The sequence below is a fragment of the Anser anser genome (genome assembly GCF_964211835.1).
Source record: "Anser anser genome assembly, chromosome: 2".
Taxonomy (NCBI): Eukaryota; Metazoa; Chordata; class Aves; order Anseriformes; family Anatidae; genus Anser; species Anser anser.
This window is the reverse complement of record NC_139721.1, coordinates 76,638,922-76,654,091: the sequence shown is the minus strand read 5'-3', so window position 1 is coordinate 76,654,091 and position 15,170 is coordinate 76,638,922. Positions and strand designations below refer to the sequence as shown.

Sequence of the window (15,170 nt, the reverse complement as noted above, 5' to 3'; positions counted from 1 at the left end):
TGGAGTGATTAACTGAAGGAATATGAAGCACATAAAATATATGAGAAGATATGCAATGCAGATAGCAGGAAAGAAAAAGATGATGCAGGTGAAAAAAAAAAAAGTGCCTTCTCTTAGGCCATGGACAAGAACGTGTCTGGCCTACCTCAGCTGGGACAGGAAATGAAGGTGGATGGCTGAAGCCATAAGCTAAGCTTCAAAGTCTGCATTGGTAGCATTGCCGTGATAGAATAAAGTAACTTAAAAAGGCTGTGGAATAGAACAGCTGTTAAAGCTTTTGTTTTGGAAGTAAACTGTGTTATGTTTGGTTTTGTTTTATTTCATGCTATCAAAAATTCTTAGTGCTTATGTGCTTAGGTATAAGCAAGCTCATGCAGCAAATTCTATAGCACTTTGATTTTATGTTCTTCAAAACTTCAATAATATTTCTGTTGCAATCCTTTCTGCAGTAAGTGTATTATTTCACTCAAACAAGGCCAGGATTTGAATAACAACTCTTAGAAAGTTGATCTACAGTCTCTTTTCAGACAAGTGATTTTATTAGGTGAGCAAGCAAATGCTCTGTGTGAAGTAGGCGTATCCAAACCAGGTGATTTCTGTTAGGTGATTTATAATAGTGTTATCTATAAACAACAAAGAAAAAGACATTTTGGAGTACAACAAAAGCACATGCAGAGAATATTAACTACGATTCCTGATGCAGTATTAACATTCAGCGAGGAGTGTTACATCTTGGTTGCTCTTTACATCAGTCTGACTCTTTTGATGGTGGTGCACCCTTGGTAGTCTTGCTTGGAGTAATGAATGCAGAATTAAGTAGGCTCTGTCAAATAGTTAGTGGCCATTCAGTCTACACCAGCTTTTCCTTGCTGTACATAATCTGTGTGGTGGTTCCCCCTTACGTTTAGTGCAGGAGAGAAATAATTCCATGGTGGTAACAATAGAAACAAAGGGGGATGGCCCAGCTAAATAAGGCAGAACAGCCACCAGCCCTTTCCTTCTTCCATTTCAGTTACTGTTTCCCTACTGACAGAGACTTACAAATTTTATGCCTCCATATGCTACTGGGTTCTTGGTCAAAGATTTTAGGTAGCAGAGAGGGCAAAGACTTTTTGGATCCTTCCCTCTGCCCCTGCCATTTCTTCCTTTCTCCCACATGCCAAGTTCCTCAGAGGCACTTAGTGGGTCTAAGAGCTGGGCCCAGACCGTTTCCCGTGCACCCTCTCCCATACCTCTACAGCACAGGAAGGTGTCTTTTGAAAGAAAAGGGGGAGAAAGAGAGAATGAATGCATTTGTGTGGACACAAGTATAGTTTAACAAGTGGTTTCACAAAATGCATCTCCTTCAGCCCTCAACAAATGCATAGAGAGGCCAGAGAACTTCTTCCTTTTACGTATGAACATGATTTTATGTAACTATGACCAAAATGAAAGGGCAGCAAAGTCTGGCAAAATTAAAATAAACATAATTCCCTAAAAGTGTTTATATTTTGTATTTGATAAAAGTACTGATACCATATGTGGGAAATACAGCTTTGTAGGGAATAGTGAGGATTTTACTTATTTTTTCTTGTTTTGATTATTTATTTATTTAAGAAAATAGTCTCTTGTGTATAAAAATGTAAATTTTTTAGAAATATAATTATGAGGTCTGTGGATAAACCTTGCCTGGTGGGGCTAGTCTGGCTTCCCCGACAGAGTAAAAGAAAATATATTCAATTAGTGGCAGGATTTTAAATACGGCTTTTGTCCAAAACTTTGGGTTTCCCTTCTGCACATCATTAAATGCTGAAATTAAACCATGTTCAGTACATAACAATATACCTTCAGTATAGTTTATTTCAGTAGCCTGTACTATGATGACTGATTTTCTTCTTCATTTAGAAAAGCTTTCATCGCCATATGATCATCTGCAGAATTTTACATCTTTTTTTTTTAAGTAATAGAAATTGTTTCTTATGACAATATAGTTAGATCACTTTTTCAAAGACATATTTTTATGCTAGTAAGAGATCTATGTGGACTGTGAATGACTTTAATATGGCTTGTAAATTCCATTCCTGATAAACTGTTGATTCTACGACACGTATCATTAAAGTGAATGAAGGAATGAGTAGGTGTTACCTCAAAAACTTGAATTGTGAATGTGTTAAAACAAAAAAGGTTTTCCTGTAAGATACTATACTAGCATTTTTTTTTGCACGATTATTGTTATGTACTGAGATACCTTATTAATCTCGAGATAAGTTAAAATGAACGGTTTCATTTATTTTTTTTCAGGAACTGCAATTTGAGAGACTGACTCGAGAACTTGAAGCTGAACGTCAGATTGTAGCTAGCCAACTGGAGAGATGTAAGCTTGGATCAGAAACTGGAAGCATGAGCAGCATTAGGTAATATATAAATTACTAATTCCTTTGTTTGGTAATGAATTTTGCTGCTGTTATGAATTACCATTGAAAATAAACAGCATTGATCATCTTGTAAAAAAATACATATACATACATCAGGGAGCATGAGATTTTAGTCATTTGGAATTTTGCATTCTGATCCACATTTTTTTTTTAAAAAAAAAAAAAAAGCTCAAGAAGAGGATGAATTTTATGTAATTGTTATCTGCTTTGTCCAGTAACAAGATACTAGTCATATTTGGAATTCATCGACTTGCTATAGTCTGAGTGGATTAATAGAAGAACTCCTGTTTCTGTTACCTGTTTGGTGGAATTCCTATTTCTAGCTATCATTTTCAGCCAGAGATTTCTGAGAGCAGAGATGTATTGATAAGTGTGTGAATCTGTTTTATCAAAACTTCATCACTGAAAGTATTAAAAGCTTTAGAGAGATCCTTTTACCTGCATATGTAATTTAGTTACTTAAAGCTGCCAACTTGACATCAAAATGTATTAATATCACTTTAAAAATATGTTTTTAAACACTGGCTTTCTTAAATTAGATTATTCTGATAAATTGTTTGGATGATGGCAGTGTTATTTAAGCAGTTGTACAAAAGCAGGCTGATCTCTTGGTCAGTTTGGTTTGAGTAAAGATTTGGTAGCCTTGAGCTTCTTCACAGTAGTTTGTTTTCTCAGATGAAGTTAGTAAATGAAAGATGATAGCACTTGGGTTTCAAAGACCAGAAAAAATGCTGTATGGACATATCTCCCTTTTTAATTTGTGGAAATATTAAGTGTGATATCTTTTGAATACATAAGATGAAGTATAATATGCCAAGCTTAGTATTAAGTTTTGTGTGATACAAGTAGAAAAACATGAAAATATCTGGAATTGGAAAAAATCTGTCACTATAAGAATAAACTCAGTTTAAGTAACTCAGATTGCATTTCAGTTAAATAAATTGTTTTCCATGTTAATTAGGAAATAACTATTCAGTAGAATGCAACAGATGCAACAAAAATGCTATATGTAACAGTGCCATTAACATGGCAAAATTCAGAAGAATCTTTCAGTAATTCAACAGAAGCTGTAGATGAAGTTCATTTAAGTACAAAAATTCTTAACAATAAATCAAGAATTAACTCCCTAAGAGAAAATTTTATTCTAATGTATGTGTTTTTTCTTACCAGGTACACTTATATTAGTGTTAGAGAATCTGTAGTATTTTGAATTATTTAAACACAGAGTAGGTAACATTTTGCAATGTAGTACTGTACTATATTTGCACTTTAGGTGCATTCCCACAGTAATCTCATTTTTACATATGGTGTGACTGCATTTCAAAAAAGCTGCCCGAACTAAGTTTGAATAATGCTATTATCTTATGATTATTCCAGTTGGTGATATGGAGACTGGGAAATTCCTTGTTTGGAAGGAAATGGTTTTTTTGGTGAATTTCTTTCCTGTCAGTGAAGTTAGACTTTTTAGTCATCAGTGTTGTCGAGGTCATTCATCTGTTTCTTAAGACTCTTCAGTTGTTTGAGAAATTTAATAGTTTGACTACTAATCTCTCTGTAGAACAAACCAGTACCTGGAATAATTTAGGAGACTGCATGTTTAAAAAAAGAACAATAATAATTGCCCCCGAAATGTTTTACATAGGAGAGTTTAAAATTTCTAGCATTTTAACAACTACTTGAAATAACATTAAAAACTTACAATTAAATAGGAGTTCGTAGACTTGGCATGTGATTTTAAAAGGAAACTACTAATAGTCTAGTATCGTTTTTGTTGGGTCATCGTTTTTCCCTTACATACTACATGACCTTTTTTTGTTAGTTTTAAAATACTCAAAAATTATGGAAGGGTGTAGAACAAACAAAAATATTAAATGAAATTAAATATCAATCAGGCTGATATGCTGACTTTCCAGCTGACTGGAGTCTGTAGAGTTAGAGAGAGACTTGCTTCAAAATACTTTTTAGACAGACATACCTTAAAACAAGGTGGCTAATTTTATTGAAAGTTGTAAACATTTAAAAAATTACTCTTTTACTGATACAGTACAATTTGAAGAATTTTATGTCTTTTTTATTCAGCCAAGAGAGTAAACCCAGGAAGTCTGAAGCAGGCTACACTTCCCAGAATAACCATAAAAACAAATGTCATTCATTAAGTTGTTAAATCATTTAAATGTTAACATCTTTGCTACTGCACTGGAAGTGACAATATTACAAGTTTTTGAATCATTCATTAAGAGTTCCCTAGTAGATTCCCAATTAATCCTGTTACTTCTGTAGCTATAATGATAATCTGCAGTTAACAGTTTTTGTTTTTTTTTCAAGAAAATAATCAGAATTTTAAAATACTGCTTGTGTTTAGTATTAAAGTAAATTGATGTGAGTTACTGGGTTTGGCAAAACTTGATAATTCCTTTGAGAATAAAGATTCAGGTTCAGCAGAGATTGATTCTGTCCCATGACTTTTTGTAATTAATGTTCACATTAACATTTAAAGTTTATTCGCTTTCCTACTTCAATCAATTCCTTTCAAGCTAAGAAGTTCAAGTGATGAGAATAGTTCCAAAAATGTAGATTAAGTCTTGAACTTTCTTAAGAGGTTTCAGTATGTGTACAGGGGAAACTGGAGATTTTTGAAGTTAAAAATAATTGTGTTTTCTTATTAATTTGATAGAAATTAAAAATCCTCACAAAACAATGTTTCTTACTGGGAAGATTATTTATTGACCTCATCTCTGTATCTGAACATAGTGGCAGTCTTCCTTTGAGACTGATCTCTGCGTAGGAGAAAAAGGAAGAGGACTGGGCTGATCAAAAGAATAAATTTGCGGCTAACAAATGAATTCTGAAAGAATTTGGGATTCCCTTAATCTTTTTTCAACCTAGTATATGGGACAACTTCTGTCCTCTGAAGCAACAGTATGGATTTTAATATCTCTATCTGTCTTCTTACATAGCGCTTGTTAATATATGTAAATAGAGTGTACTTAAGGTTTCCATTGCAGTCAGTATTATAGCGATAGCACAGTTATCAAGATTTAGATCTCTGTTTATCTGTGTTTAGCTTTTGCTTTTCCAATTACAGAGCTGTTTGAATGTGGAAGTGTCTTATTAGAGAGAGGGAAGAAGCCCCCTTCCTCCTTCCTAGGATTTTGTTATGGGAAGTCCTGCTTTTGAAGCTTCATTCTCCAGTCTTATGTTTGCGCTCCCTGAGTACAACTTGTGCGATTCTGCCTAGTTCCATCCTTATACTGCTACACTTCTAAGGAAAAAAGGAGGAAAAAAAAAAGCAAACAAAAACCCTGGGGACAAAACTATCACCAAAGTTCTGGAAAAATAAAGCATGCTTCAACCACGTAATTAAAATACATGTTGGGGTTTACTTTTATTATCTTTTCTTCTTCTGGTATTTTCACAACAGGTCAATAGCCAATTGCATTAGAGCACTTTTCACCCATGTGGAAAAAAAATGTATAACCTTTACCAGCAAGTATCAGTGGAGACCTACAGCTAATATAAAATCACAACAACAGCAATAAAACGCTAAGGACTGTACTTACGATGGGTACCACTTGCCCTATAGCAGTTTCAAATATACTGATGAAATAAGTGTGGGCCCATAACTATGGGAGACAGTAATACTGTTCCTGTCGCGGAGGAATTACTACGCCTCTAGTGGAGCGGAATGAGTGAATGGAAACTCCAGTGAAAACAGTGAGTGCAGTTTGCCCTTCATGTTTGTATAAGTAACAGAAAGTGTCTCGAACGTGACAAAGCAGGATTTAAAATTAACAAACGACTATTGTTTTTGAAACTATACATGCCCAGCAGTACTGTGGAAGAAAGTAAGAAAAATCCTCCTGCTCTGGATCCTTTTCTTGAAACAAGGGTTTTCATTATTACTACTGAATAAATGAAACTATTTTACTTTTTTGAATATGGGTTATAAAGATCCTCTTATTTTAATGTAGTTTATTCAAAAAAATAAAATTAATTGATCTCTGAATGAAATGATGTGTTTGTTTTAAGCATGCTTTTTAGGCAGAACGTAAACTAAAACCAAAACTTAAAGTTCTTATTATTAAGCCTCTATAGGTAAAGACATTTTTAAAACCATCTTTAAATCAGTTGCATTTACTTTAAATTCTGTCATTTAAAGTGAAATCCTGCCTCTGAGTCTCCAGTAGAAGTGACCATACATCCTTCAGTGATGTCACCATCATCATCACAGAAGGCTGTGCTGCCATTCAGCGAGACCTGGACCGGCTGGAGAGATGGGCAGGAAGAAACCAAATGAAGTTTAACAAGAGCAAGTGTAGAGTCCTGCACCTGGGAAGGAACAACCACATGTATCAGTACAGGCTGGGGGATGACCTGCTGGAGAGGAGCTCTGAGGAGAAGGACCTGGGGGTCCTGGTGGACGACAGGTTGGCCATGAGCCAGCAGTGTGCCCTGGTGGCCAGGAAGGCCAATGGGATCCTGGCGTGCATTAAAAGGAGCATGGCCAGCAGGTCAAGGGAGGTGATCCGCCCCCTCTACTCTGCCATGGTCAGGCCTCACCTGGAGTACTGTGTCCAGTTCTGGGCTCCCCGGTACAAACAAGACAGGGATCTCCTGGAAAGAGTCCAGCGGAGGGCCAAAAAGATGATACGGGGCCTGGAGCATATCCCCTGTGAGGAAAGGCTGAGAGACCTGGGTCTGTTCGGCCTTGAGAAGAGAAGACTGAGAGGGGATCTTATCAATGTGTATAAATACCTGAGGTGTGGGAGACAGAGGGATTTGGCCAACCTCTTCTCAGTGGTTTGTGGGGACAGGACAAGGGGCAATGGCCACAAAATGGATCCCAGAAAGTTCCGCACCAACATGCGAAAGAACTTCTTCACAGTGAGGGTGAAGGAGCACTGGAACAGGCTGTCCAGGGAGGTTGTGGAGTCTCCTTTTCTGGAGATATTTAAGGCCCGTCTGGACGCCTACCTGGGCAACCTGCTCTAGGGAACCCGCTTTGGCAGGGGGGTTGGACCCGATGATCTCTGGAGGTCCCTTCCAACCCCTACAACTCCATGATTCTGGGATCTGGTAGCATCTAGATTTATTATTCATATGCCTTTTCTTATCAGGGAATAATCAAACTGGACTAATTATAATCAGCATATTTTAATACCATAAAGTTAGATTTTTTTTAATCACTTTAAAATTCACTCAAAATACCAAAAATGATTTTTTCTTGTTAATATTTGTTACATAGGTGGTATCACGGGTATCTAAATCTAGTATGTGCAGCAGCTATCTATATTTGCAATGGTAGTCCGGCTAAACCAGCTTTCAGTGTTGTTTACTGCCATATCTTGATCTAAAATCTTAAAACAACTGCACATGCACATAGCAAAGAGGTATTTATAGTGCACTTCATAGTGGAGACACCAGGAAAAGTGTTCTCAGTTTTACCTCCTTGGAACTTGAATTTTATGAAGTCTTCCTGTGTGTCTTAAGATTGTGCCCTAGAAACCATGTTTTTAGGAACATGCTAAAAGCCTGTTATTTCTGGCTGCTTTTTTCTTTTTCTTTCTTCTTCCTTTCTGCACTTTTCTTGCACATCTAACACTTGGCCCACAAGGAGCTGTGTATCCAGCTGTACTGTGAAGCTCCAGGTGGCTCAATTTTAGTCATTATAAACTTACGATATAACCTTTTTTTATTTTATCATAGATATCAGGATACAGAAAGTAATGCAAGGTAATTTTTAATACCTCAATGCAACTGCTTATAGCTATGCAGCACTGGAGTCACTGTGCAATACTGTGGTGGTATAGCTCCATACCTCAGATTGATCCTGCCTGGTGAGAAGTGGTTCTAGTTAGACAGGACAGATGGGTGGCATCAATAGTTTGGGTATGAAGTGACTTAGTGATTTAGGTCTTACTAATACTTCACTTTTTCTGAAGGTTGTCTCAGCAAGTACTAGATTCTGGAAGTGCTAAATTTCATGGTTGTATGTCTTTATAGGGACCTTGCCAGAAATATAGACAAGTGAAATATAAATCTGAGTAATGAAATAAAAAAAAAAAACCTGCTAACTAGAATATTTATTTGAGATACAATATTTTGTTTTCTCATACGCCAAGGTGAAAACATACCTGTTTTTTTTCCCTTTGGTTACCATTATTCTTACTGATACCTTCAAAACTTCCCACAGTAAAATAAAAGAAATGACAGTGACAGGAAAACGCTAGTTGTATAAAGCACATTACCAAAACTGTAAAGAGCATATGCTTATAAAAAACAGTTGCAAAATGAGATCTAGTAACATTCAAATTTCTTATGACATAACTGTTTTTCCAAGAAAACTAAAATGTATACTGCCACAATAGCAGAGGTCTTTGCATGCGTCTCTCTGAAGCTCTCCCATTTACCAACTGGTGTTTCAGGATGTGTTGTTAGTCTCCAACAATCTACTCACCTATCACAGAAATCTTTGGTGACTTTCATGGTATTGAGTTGCTACTTGGTGGATGATGATCACTGTGCTAATATGTTTCCTCTAGGTAAAGGCTGAAGTCCAGCACTTCTGAAAGTCAGCCTACTGTTTTACATGCCTAAACACAGCATTTGGGCACTTCTGGAGTCTTTGTTTAGGAATAAGAATTTTGTGAAGTAGTTGAGTTGCCAAGAAGCAGAATGGACAGATTCTGCTTAATGTGACACGTATCACAACGCACCACGACTGATTTCCTATGTGAGTTTGACGTCAATAGTTGATGTTGCTGGTTTCATGTGTAGCACCACATTTAAGAGTGTGAAAGTCAGAGGATGTGGTTTAGAAGTAAGAAAAGTGATGAGGGAAATACTGAGGAAAGTATTTTAAATACTCTTTCCTTGTTTGTTTTGCCTTGTACTTGCTCTCTCTTGATCTTTTGGCTATGACATAGTGAAAAGATAGACTTGAACAGTGATGGACACTGTATCCCAATAGACATTCCAGACTTGGTGAATAAGTTAGTTTGAGACCATTATTAATACATCAAACTTATGACTGGATCATTTGGAGCAACCTGATATAACATTTGATTTTCATATAATCCTAAATCCAAAAAAACAATTCAGTGATGGGGGAAGGATTCTAATCCGAAAACTTGGTATTCTGAAAAGAAATTTTCAATGAAGAATTGTTTATAATTTTCTTAAATTTCAAATTTAAGATTTTACCTTTGCGTGTGCTATAGTCATGAAGAAGAAGTGCATGTAACTATTACATATTTAGATGACAACACTCTTTGTCCATTTATTTATTTCTATTCTTCAGTGGGACTGTTACTTCTATTTAGAGGTATGTTAGATATATTTTCTATTTAGACGTATATTCATTTTTTAAAATCTCTACAGTTGATTCCTAAGACAAAATGAAAACAATTGTTGTACAGAATTTTGTTTTAATAGCCAATGTATATATAATAAAGGATGTATTATAAATACCCTGCTGACTGATTATGGTGGATCTCTGATGTTTGTCATAAGTATGAATTTGTCTGTACTCACTGTATGGAAGTCCAGTATTTACTTCATTCAGAGGGTGGAGAGGCACTGGAACAGGCTGCCCTGAGAAGCTGTGAATGCCCCATCCCTGGAAGTGTTCAAGGCCAGGCTGGATGGGGCTTGGAGCAACCTGGTGTAGTGGGAGGTGTCCCTGCCCATGGCAGGGGGCTTGGAACTGGGTGTTCTTTAAGGTCTCTTCCAGCACAAGCCATTCTATGATTTAGGGAGCCAGTGGTTTTTTTTTTTTTTTAATTTGTTTGTTTGTTGTTTTTTGTTCGTTTGAAGTACCAAAAAAATCATGAAAATGAGATAGTCAAAAGTTGTAAAACTTTTTTGGTATTTCCATTAATTTAGAGTTTTGCTTTGTGCTAGTTCTGTATAATAAAGCACATTGAGAAAACAGATTCGTCCTGTTGATCTCCTACAGGGAACTAACTAGTTTCACGGTTTTGCAGCAGATAAGCTTCTGTTGCTGAAAGGCAAATTTCCAGCAAATGTCCAAGCAATTGAGTCTAGTGTGATTTTCTTTTTTTTACAATACAGCCATATCTTTTGCAATAGTATTATAGGTTGTATCATTTCTAGACATATCTCTGTAGGCACTAACTCCAACAAGACTTTGTAAAACACCCCCTCCACAGATGCTCTCTCCCTTCTCCTGCTTGCCAAGTACTCTCCTTTTCTGCCTGAGATATCACCTCCATGAGAGCAGTGACACAGTAACATTGAGCATTGCCAAACTTGTAATGCTGGCATGTTTATGAAATTAAGGTATCAGATTTTATTTTAATCTCATCCACGCTACTTCAGAGAAGCTATGACAATAATGATATAGATATTTTTCCCTCTAGTGCCTTAAGAAATGGTCTTTTCAGCTAAAAGCCTTTATTTGGGGCTGCCAGTTGTCACTTTGCTTCTCTCTCAATTAGCTTGTCTTTTTTTTGTTTGTTTGTTTTACTAATACCAGGAAAATTAAAACAAAAACTCAAAAAAAGCATAATGAAGACAACAGAATAAAAACCTTTTATATTTTACATGTAATCATTTACGGATAAGAAAGCCAATGAAGACGGTTCAAGAGTGTAATTTCTAACTCAGTGCATTGCTAGGATGATACTGAGATGTCTGAAAACTCTTAACAATTGTAACATTCACATTTATGTCTTGTTGCAAGCCTGACACTTGAATATTGCACTAATTTGAAATATGCTTCCTAAGATCAATATTTCCATGTTTATCTTTATTGACGTAAAACTTAGTTATATCTTACAGAATCAGGATATGTGTTTGGACCACTTATAACAAACCATTTTCTGAAAAATTTGAGCAATACCATTTACCATTAAGGACAGATAAGCACTGCAGTAGATTGCCTAAAGAGACATTAAATACTATCATTTGAAGCTTAAACACATGTAGAATATCTGTCAAGAGTGGGATATGGATGACACAACTATTTCTCTACAGCCCTTTGAGCTCTGCTTTTTATGATACTTCTTTGGGCTCTGCTTTAATAATTTGACAATATTCTTTTTGTCCCCATCCTTACTTATCAGATGTTGAAATGTTTTTGGATAGGGCTGGAGGAAGACAAGACTGAGGATAATGCTGAGGGAGAGCGCCTTGTTATTGTAAAGTTCTTGAATTTGGAGTATTTTCAGGAAAGTTTGATTAAACTTGTCCAGGAAAGTTGATTTTTAGTGCTTACTGCTTGTAGACCAAACATACTAGATGCCATTTTATTTTTGATATCTTAGAAGTAGGTGTTTTATGGCTGAGAACAGATTCTGTAATATGATGACACTATTTAATGGCCATGGGCAATTGGAATCAAACACTAACAGAAACAGGGAAGCCAAGGTGCCTCAAAGAGTCAGTGTTGAGGACAGAGACTATAAGCGGTATCTATCACTAATGTTGTCTACTGTTTTGTATTGAACCAAGATTTCAATTGTCCCTTGTTTTGTCAAGCTGAGCCTCCCAGGTTAAATATTTTCTTTTCAAGATGCACATTGAGAGACATGTTGAGGTTCTGACAAGGATTTCAAGTCGTCATCATCATCATCGTCGCTGCTCTTGGTGGTGTTCCAGACTCACGCCACCAGCCCTGACTCTCCTCGTGCCCCATGCCCTGGGCCTTCCCCACCTTGCCCAGGCCTGGGCTCCCACAGCAGCCCCGGGTGCTGCAGCTGGGCTGGGCTCCTGCTCCCTCAGCCCTGCCCAGCCATGCTGGAGCTGGAAGGGCGGTCTGTGTGGTGTTATCCCATCCATCCCCCAGAGTGGTCAGGGTAGGAAGGACTCTTTTCAAGCCCAATGTAAAGAAGTCAAGAAGCAGACCTCCAGGGGCCTGTAGGATCCCAGTTACAAGCGTGTGTGTGGGGGGGAAAGTTTGCAAGGGGGAACGCTTGTACACAAAGTGGGTGAGGCATCTTGGAAAACCCAGATGCAGTCTAAAAAGTGAAGACTTGAATTTAATAGGCACACACATGAATCAGAGGGTCTGAGAAATGAAGAGCGGGACGGAGCAGGATGAAGAAAATGAGACTGGGGCAGAGTCTAAAGAACAGGAGGACGAGGCAGAGGTGTCATGGAACCATATTGTGCCCTTCTTACCATTGGGAAAACCAAAGACAAAAGTTGAAAATACTCATTCAAAACGGCTACTTGAGTTGAGAAATGTGGGGTCTAATTGTTGAAAACAAATCTCATTTGCTGTTATGAGTAGTTATCACATCTGTATGTCAGTTCCTGAGATACTATCTTGTTATTAGGATCTCTGCATATCTGGAAGGCTGTACAGGGAAATGAGAAACAGTGAATACCTGACAACAATTCAAATGAATCTTTACAACAGAATTAGGCAGCAGAAGTTGATACAATACCATTGGATTGCCTTCAGCTATTTTTATACGCAGATAGATATTTCTCTCCATGATACACATCTTGCAGCTTATGAAACTCCATTGGCTCTGTAGACAACAGCATCCCTCCACACAACATGATTTATCCCCAAAGCAGTTTAGAAATGAAATGGTCATGAAACAGAAGTTGTATAGCAATGCATTTATACCAGGGCTGAGCCAAACGCAGTCAGCTGAAAGCTTCCCAGAACTCCAAACATTTTTTTTTGTTCCGCAGATGAAAACAAAGCCTATCTTTTCCCTGTTCTTGAGGGAACAAATTCAACTTTGTGTCATTTCAAAGAAATATTGCAGTCAGGCGCTATATTTTCTTTCCCTTCATCACCGTGACCTTCTGCTTCTCACTTTCTGAGCTTGTGTAGCTGACCTTGACTTGTCTTGACCACCCTCCTCTCCGTTTCCATTGCCTAAGTTTATATTCCACCCAGTTCACGTGCCTGAACACTGCAGTTTGCCAAAATAAAGCCCTTACCTCCTGCACTTCCTTACTTTGACAAGTCCTGATCACCTTTCACTAGTGTAGATAAGGGAACAGTTGCTAATAATTCTTGCCAAAAACTCTTCCAAGGTAGTTTATCTGTTCTTAGCAAATGACTAAGTTACTTTTCCATTAAGCTAGGTTTATGGTTTTATTTAAGATTGGTCATGGTTTTATTTAGAGTTGTTTTTCAATGCAATCTTTTTATAAAATGGAAATTTTCAATAAAAATGTATTGGTGGAAGTTACAGCTTTCTCATTAGACATAGTTTTCAGAAATACACTCATGTCTACAGTAGTAATTTCTGTTGCCACATTGAAAGTGGATCCTGTATCCTATTGTTGTATTTAGCTGTAGTGTTTGCAGGAAATTTAAGACTTATCAATTCACTTTGAAAAGATTTGTCTTTGTGTTTTTTGTTTGTTTGTTTTTGTTTTTTTTGGGTGGTGGTGTTGGTGATTTTTCCTCTTGCTTTAGAAATCAACATTGTTATTATTAATAATAGGTCTCTCCTTGTTCATATGAGATAATGTGCACAGGAATTGGTCCTGATATTATTTTCCTTTTTGTTGTCTATCTGCTTTTTCTGAGGAACTGGCATAGATAAACATCTCAGTGGTGCTGCTACAACCATGACTGTTCTGTAAGCAGGAACTGAACTTTGCATTCCTTGACGCTCAAGTATATCAAATATCAAAAGCACATAGGAGGTATTAATATATTTAGCTGAATTCCAGGAAAGAGATGAATGAGCACAGTTCGTTTCCGCAGGCGTCTCACAATTTGATAGCAACATGCTTTGAATGGCTAATGTTATATGCTCTCTAGGCACATTGCCATTTCAGCAGTTAGCTGAAGATTTTATAGATTTTAATGTGTTAAACGTTAAGGGGCTTTTAAATCTCTCATGCTTTCAGCACATAGTAGATATAGTCTCAGTTACTACTAATTGTGAATAAATATTGTGTCTCCTTCTGGCTTTCCTCTACCCCTTTTATTTTTACCTCGTGTCTCAACACTGCTCATCTGCCTGAACAAAGGTTTAATTAAAAATAATAGACTTTTGCACTCCAGCTCTCTACCTCCTCACTCTCTGTAGAGCACCCTACTCTCCAGGTGTAGAGATGGAAGATATAGTACAGCCTTTACATTTGTATCCTGTTATCTTGAAACAAGATCAAGATTAAATTGTTGTATTTTGTTTTCAATTAAATCTTCATCACTTAGACTTCTGTGAATATAGCTGCAATAGGATAAGGATCAAATTGAGTAGAGCATGAAGTTTGCCTAATTCCAAATATCCTGTGAAAGGTGCCTTGAAGGTTTTCAGTACGGCTACTGATTTTGTTGAAAGTATTCATGAGTGGGTAACAGGAGCCAGTGATTACCATGAAAGGAATGTCTTCAGCTTAGATAAACATATTATCTTCAAAATTTATCAGAAAAAAAGAAGAAATCCTAGTCCTCAGATACTTGGTAGACATGTTACGGCTTCAGTGAGGGCTTCATCCAGCTTCACTGGTTCCCTGAAGCAATGACGTTCCTAATGACATTCCTCTCCCCACAAAAACAGTCATCGGTTTCAAGACTGACTTCTGAGCAGCCTCCTTGGATTCTGATCAGTGTTCCTAAAACAGCCTCCCTGCTGAATTAGAGCAGTGGGCGCCAAACATATTGATCATGCACCCCTGGCAGTGTGACATTTTTAAGCATGCACCCCCACCGCATGTATAGTTATTTATTTATAGATTATGTGTACTATTGTACTAAGATATTACGTACGTTACAAAGCACACCAAAGTAGAAATTAGTAAAAGATGAGATAA

General features: G+C 37.0%; 1 protein-coding gene across 10 annotated transcripts in view; it reads left to right on the top strand.

Annotated features, from left to right (window-relative positions):
* The window catches only part of CTNND2 (catenin delta 2), a 644,756-nt gene that overhangs the window by 248,113 nt on the left and 381,473 nt on the right, over positions 1-15,170 (top strand). For all 10 annotated transcript variants that reach the window (XM_083825789.1, XM_083825793.1, XM_083825790.1 and 7 more), the window contains one exon: positions 2,281-2,393. In XM_083825789.1, coding sequence (XP_083681915.1) covers positions 2,281-2,393 — 113 coding nt within the window. The remainder of the gene's footprint in view (positions 1-2,280; positions 2,394-15,170) is intronic.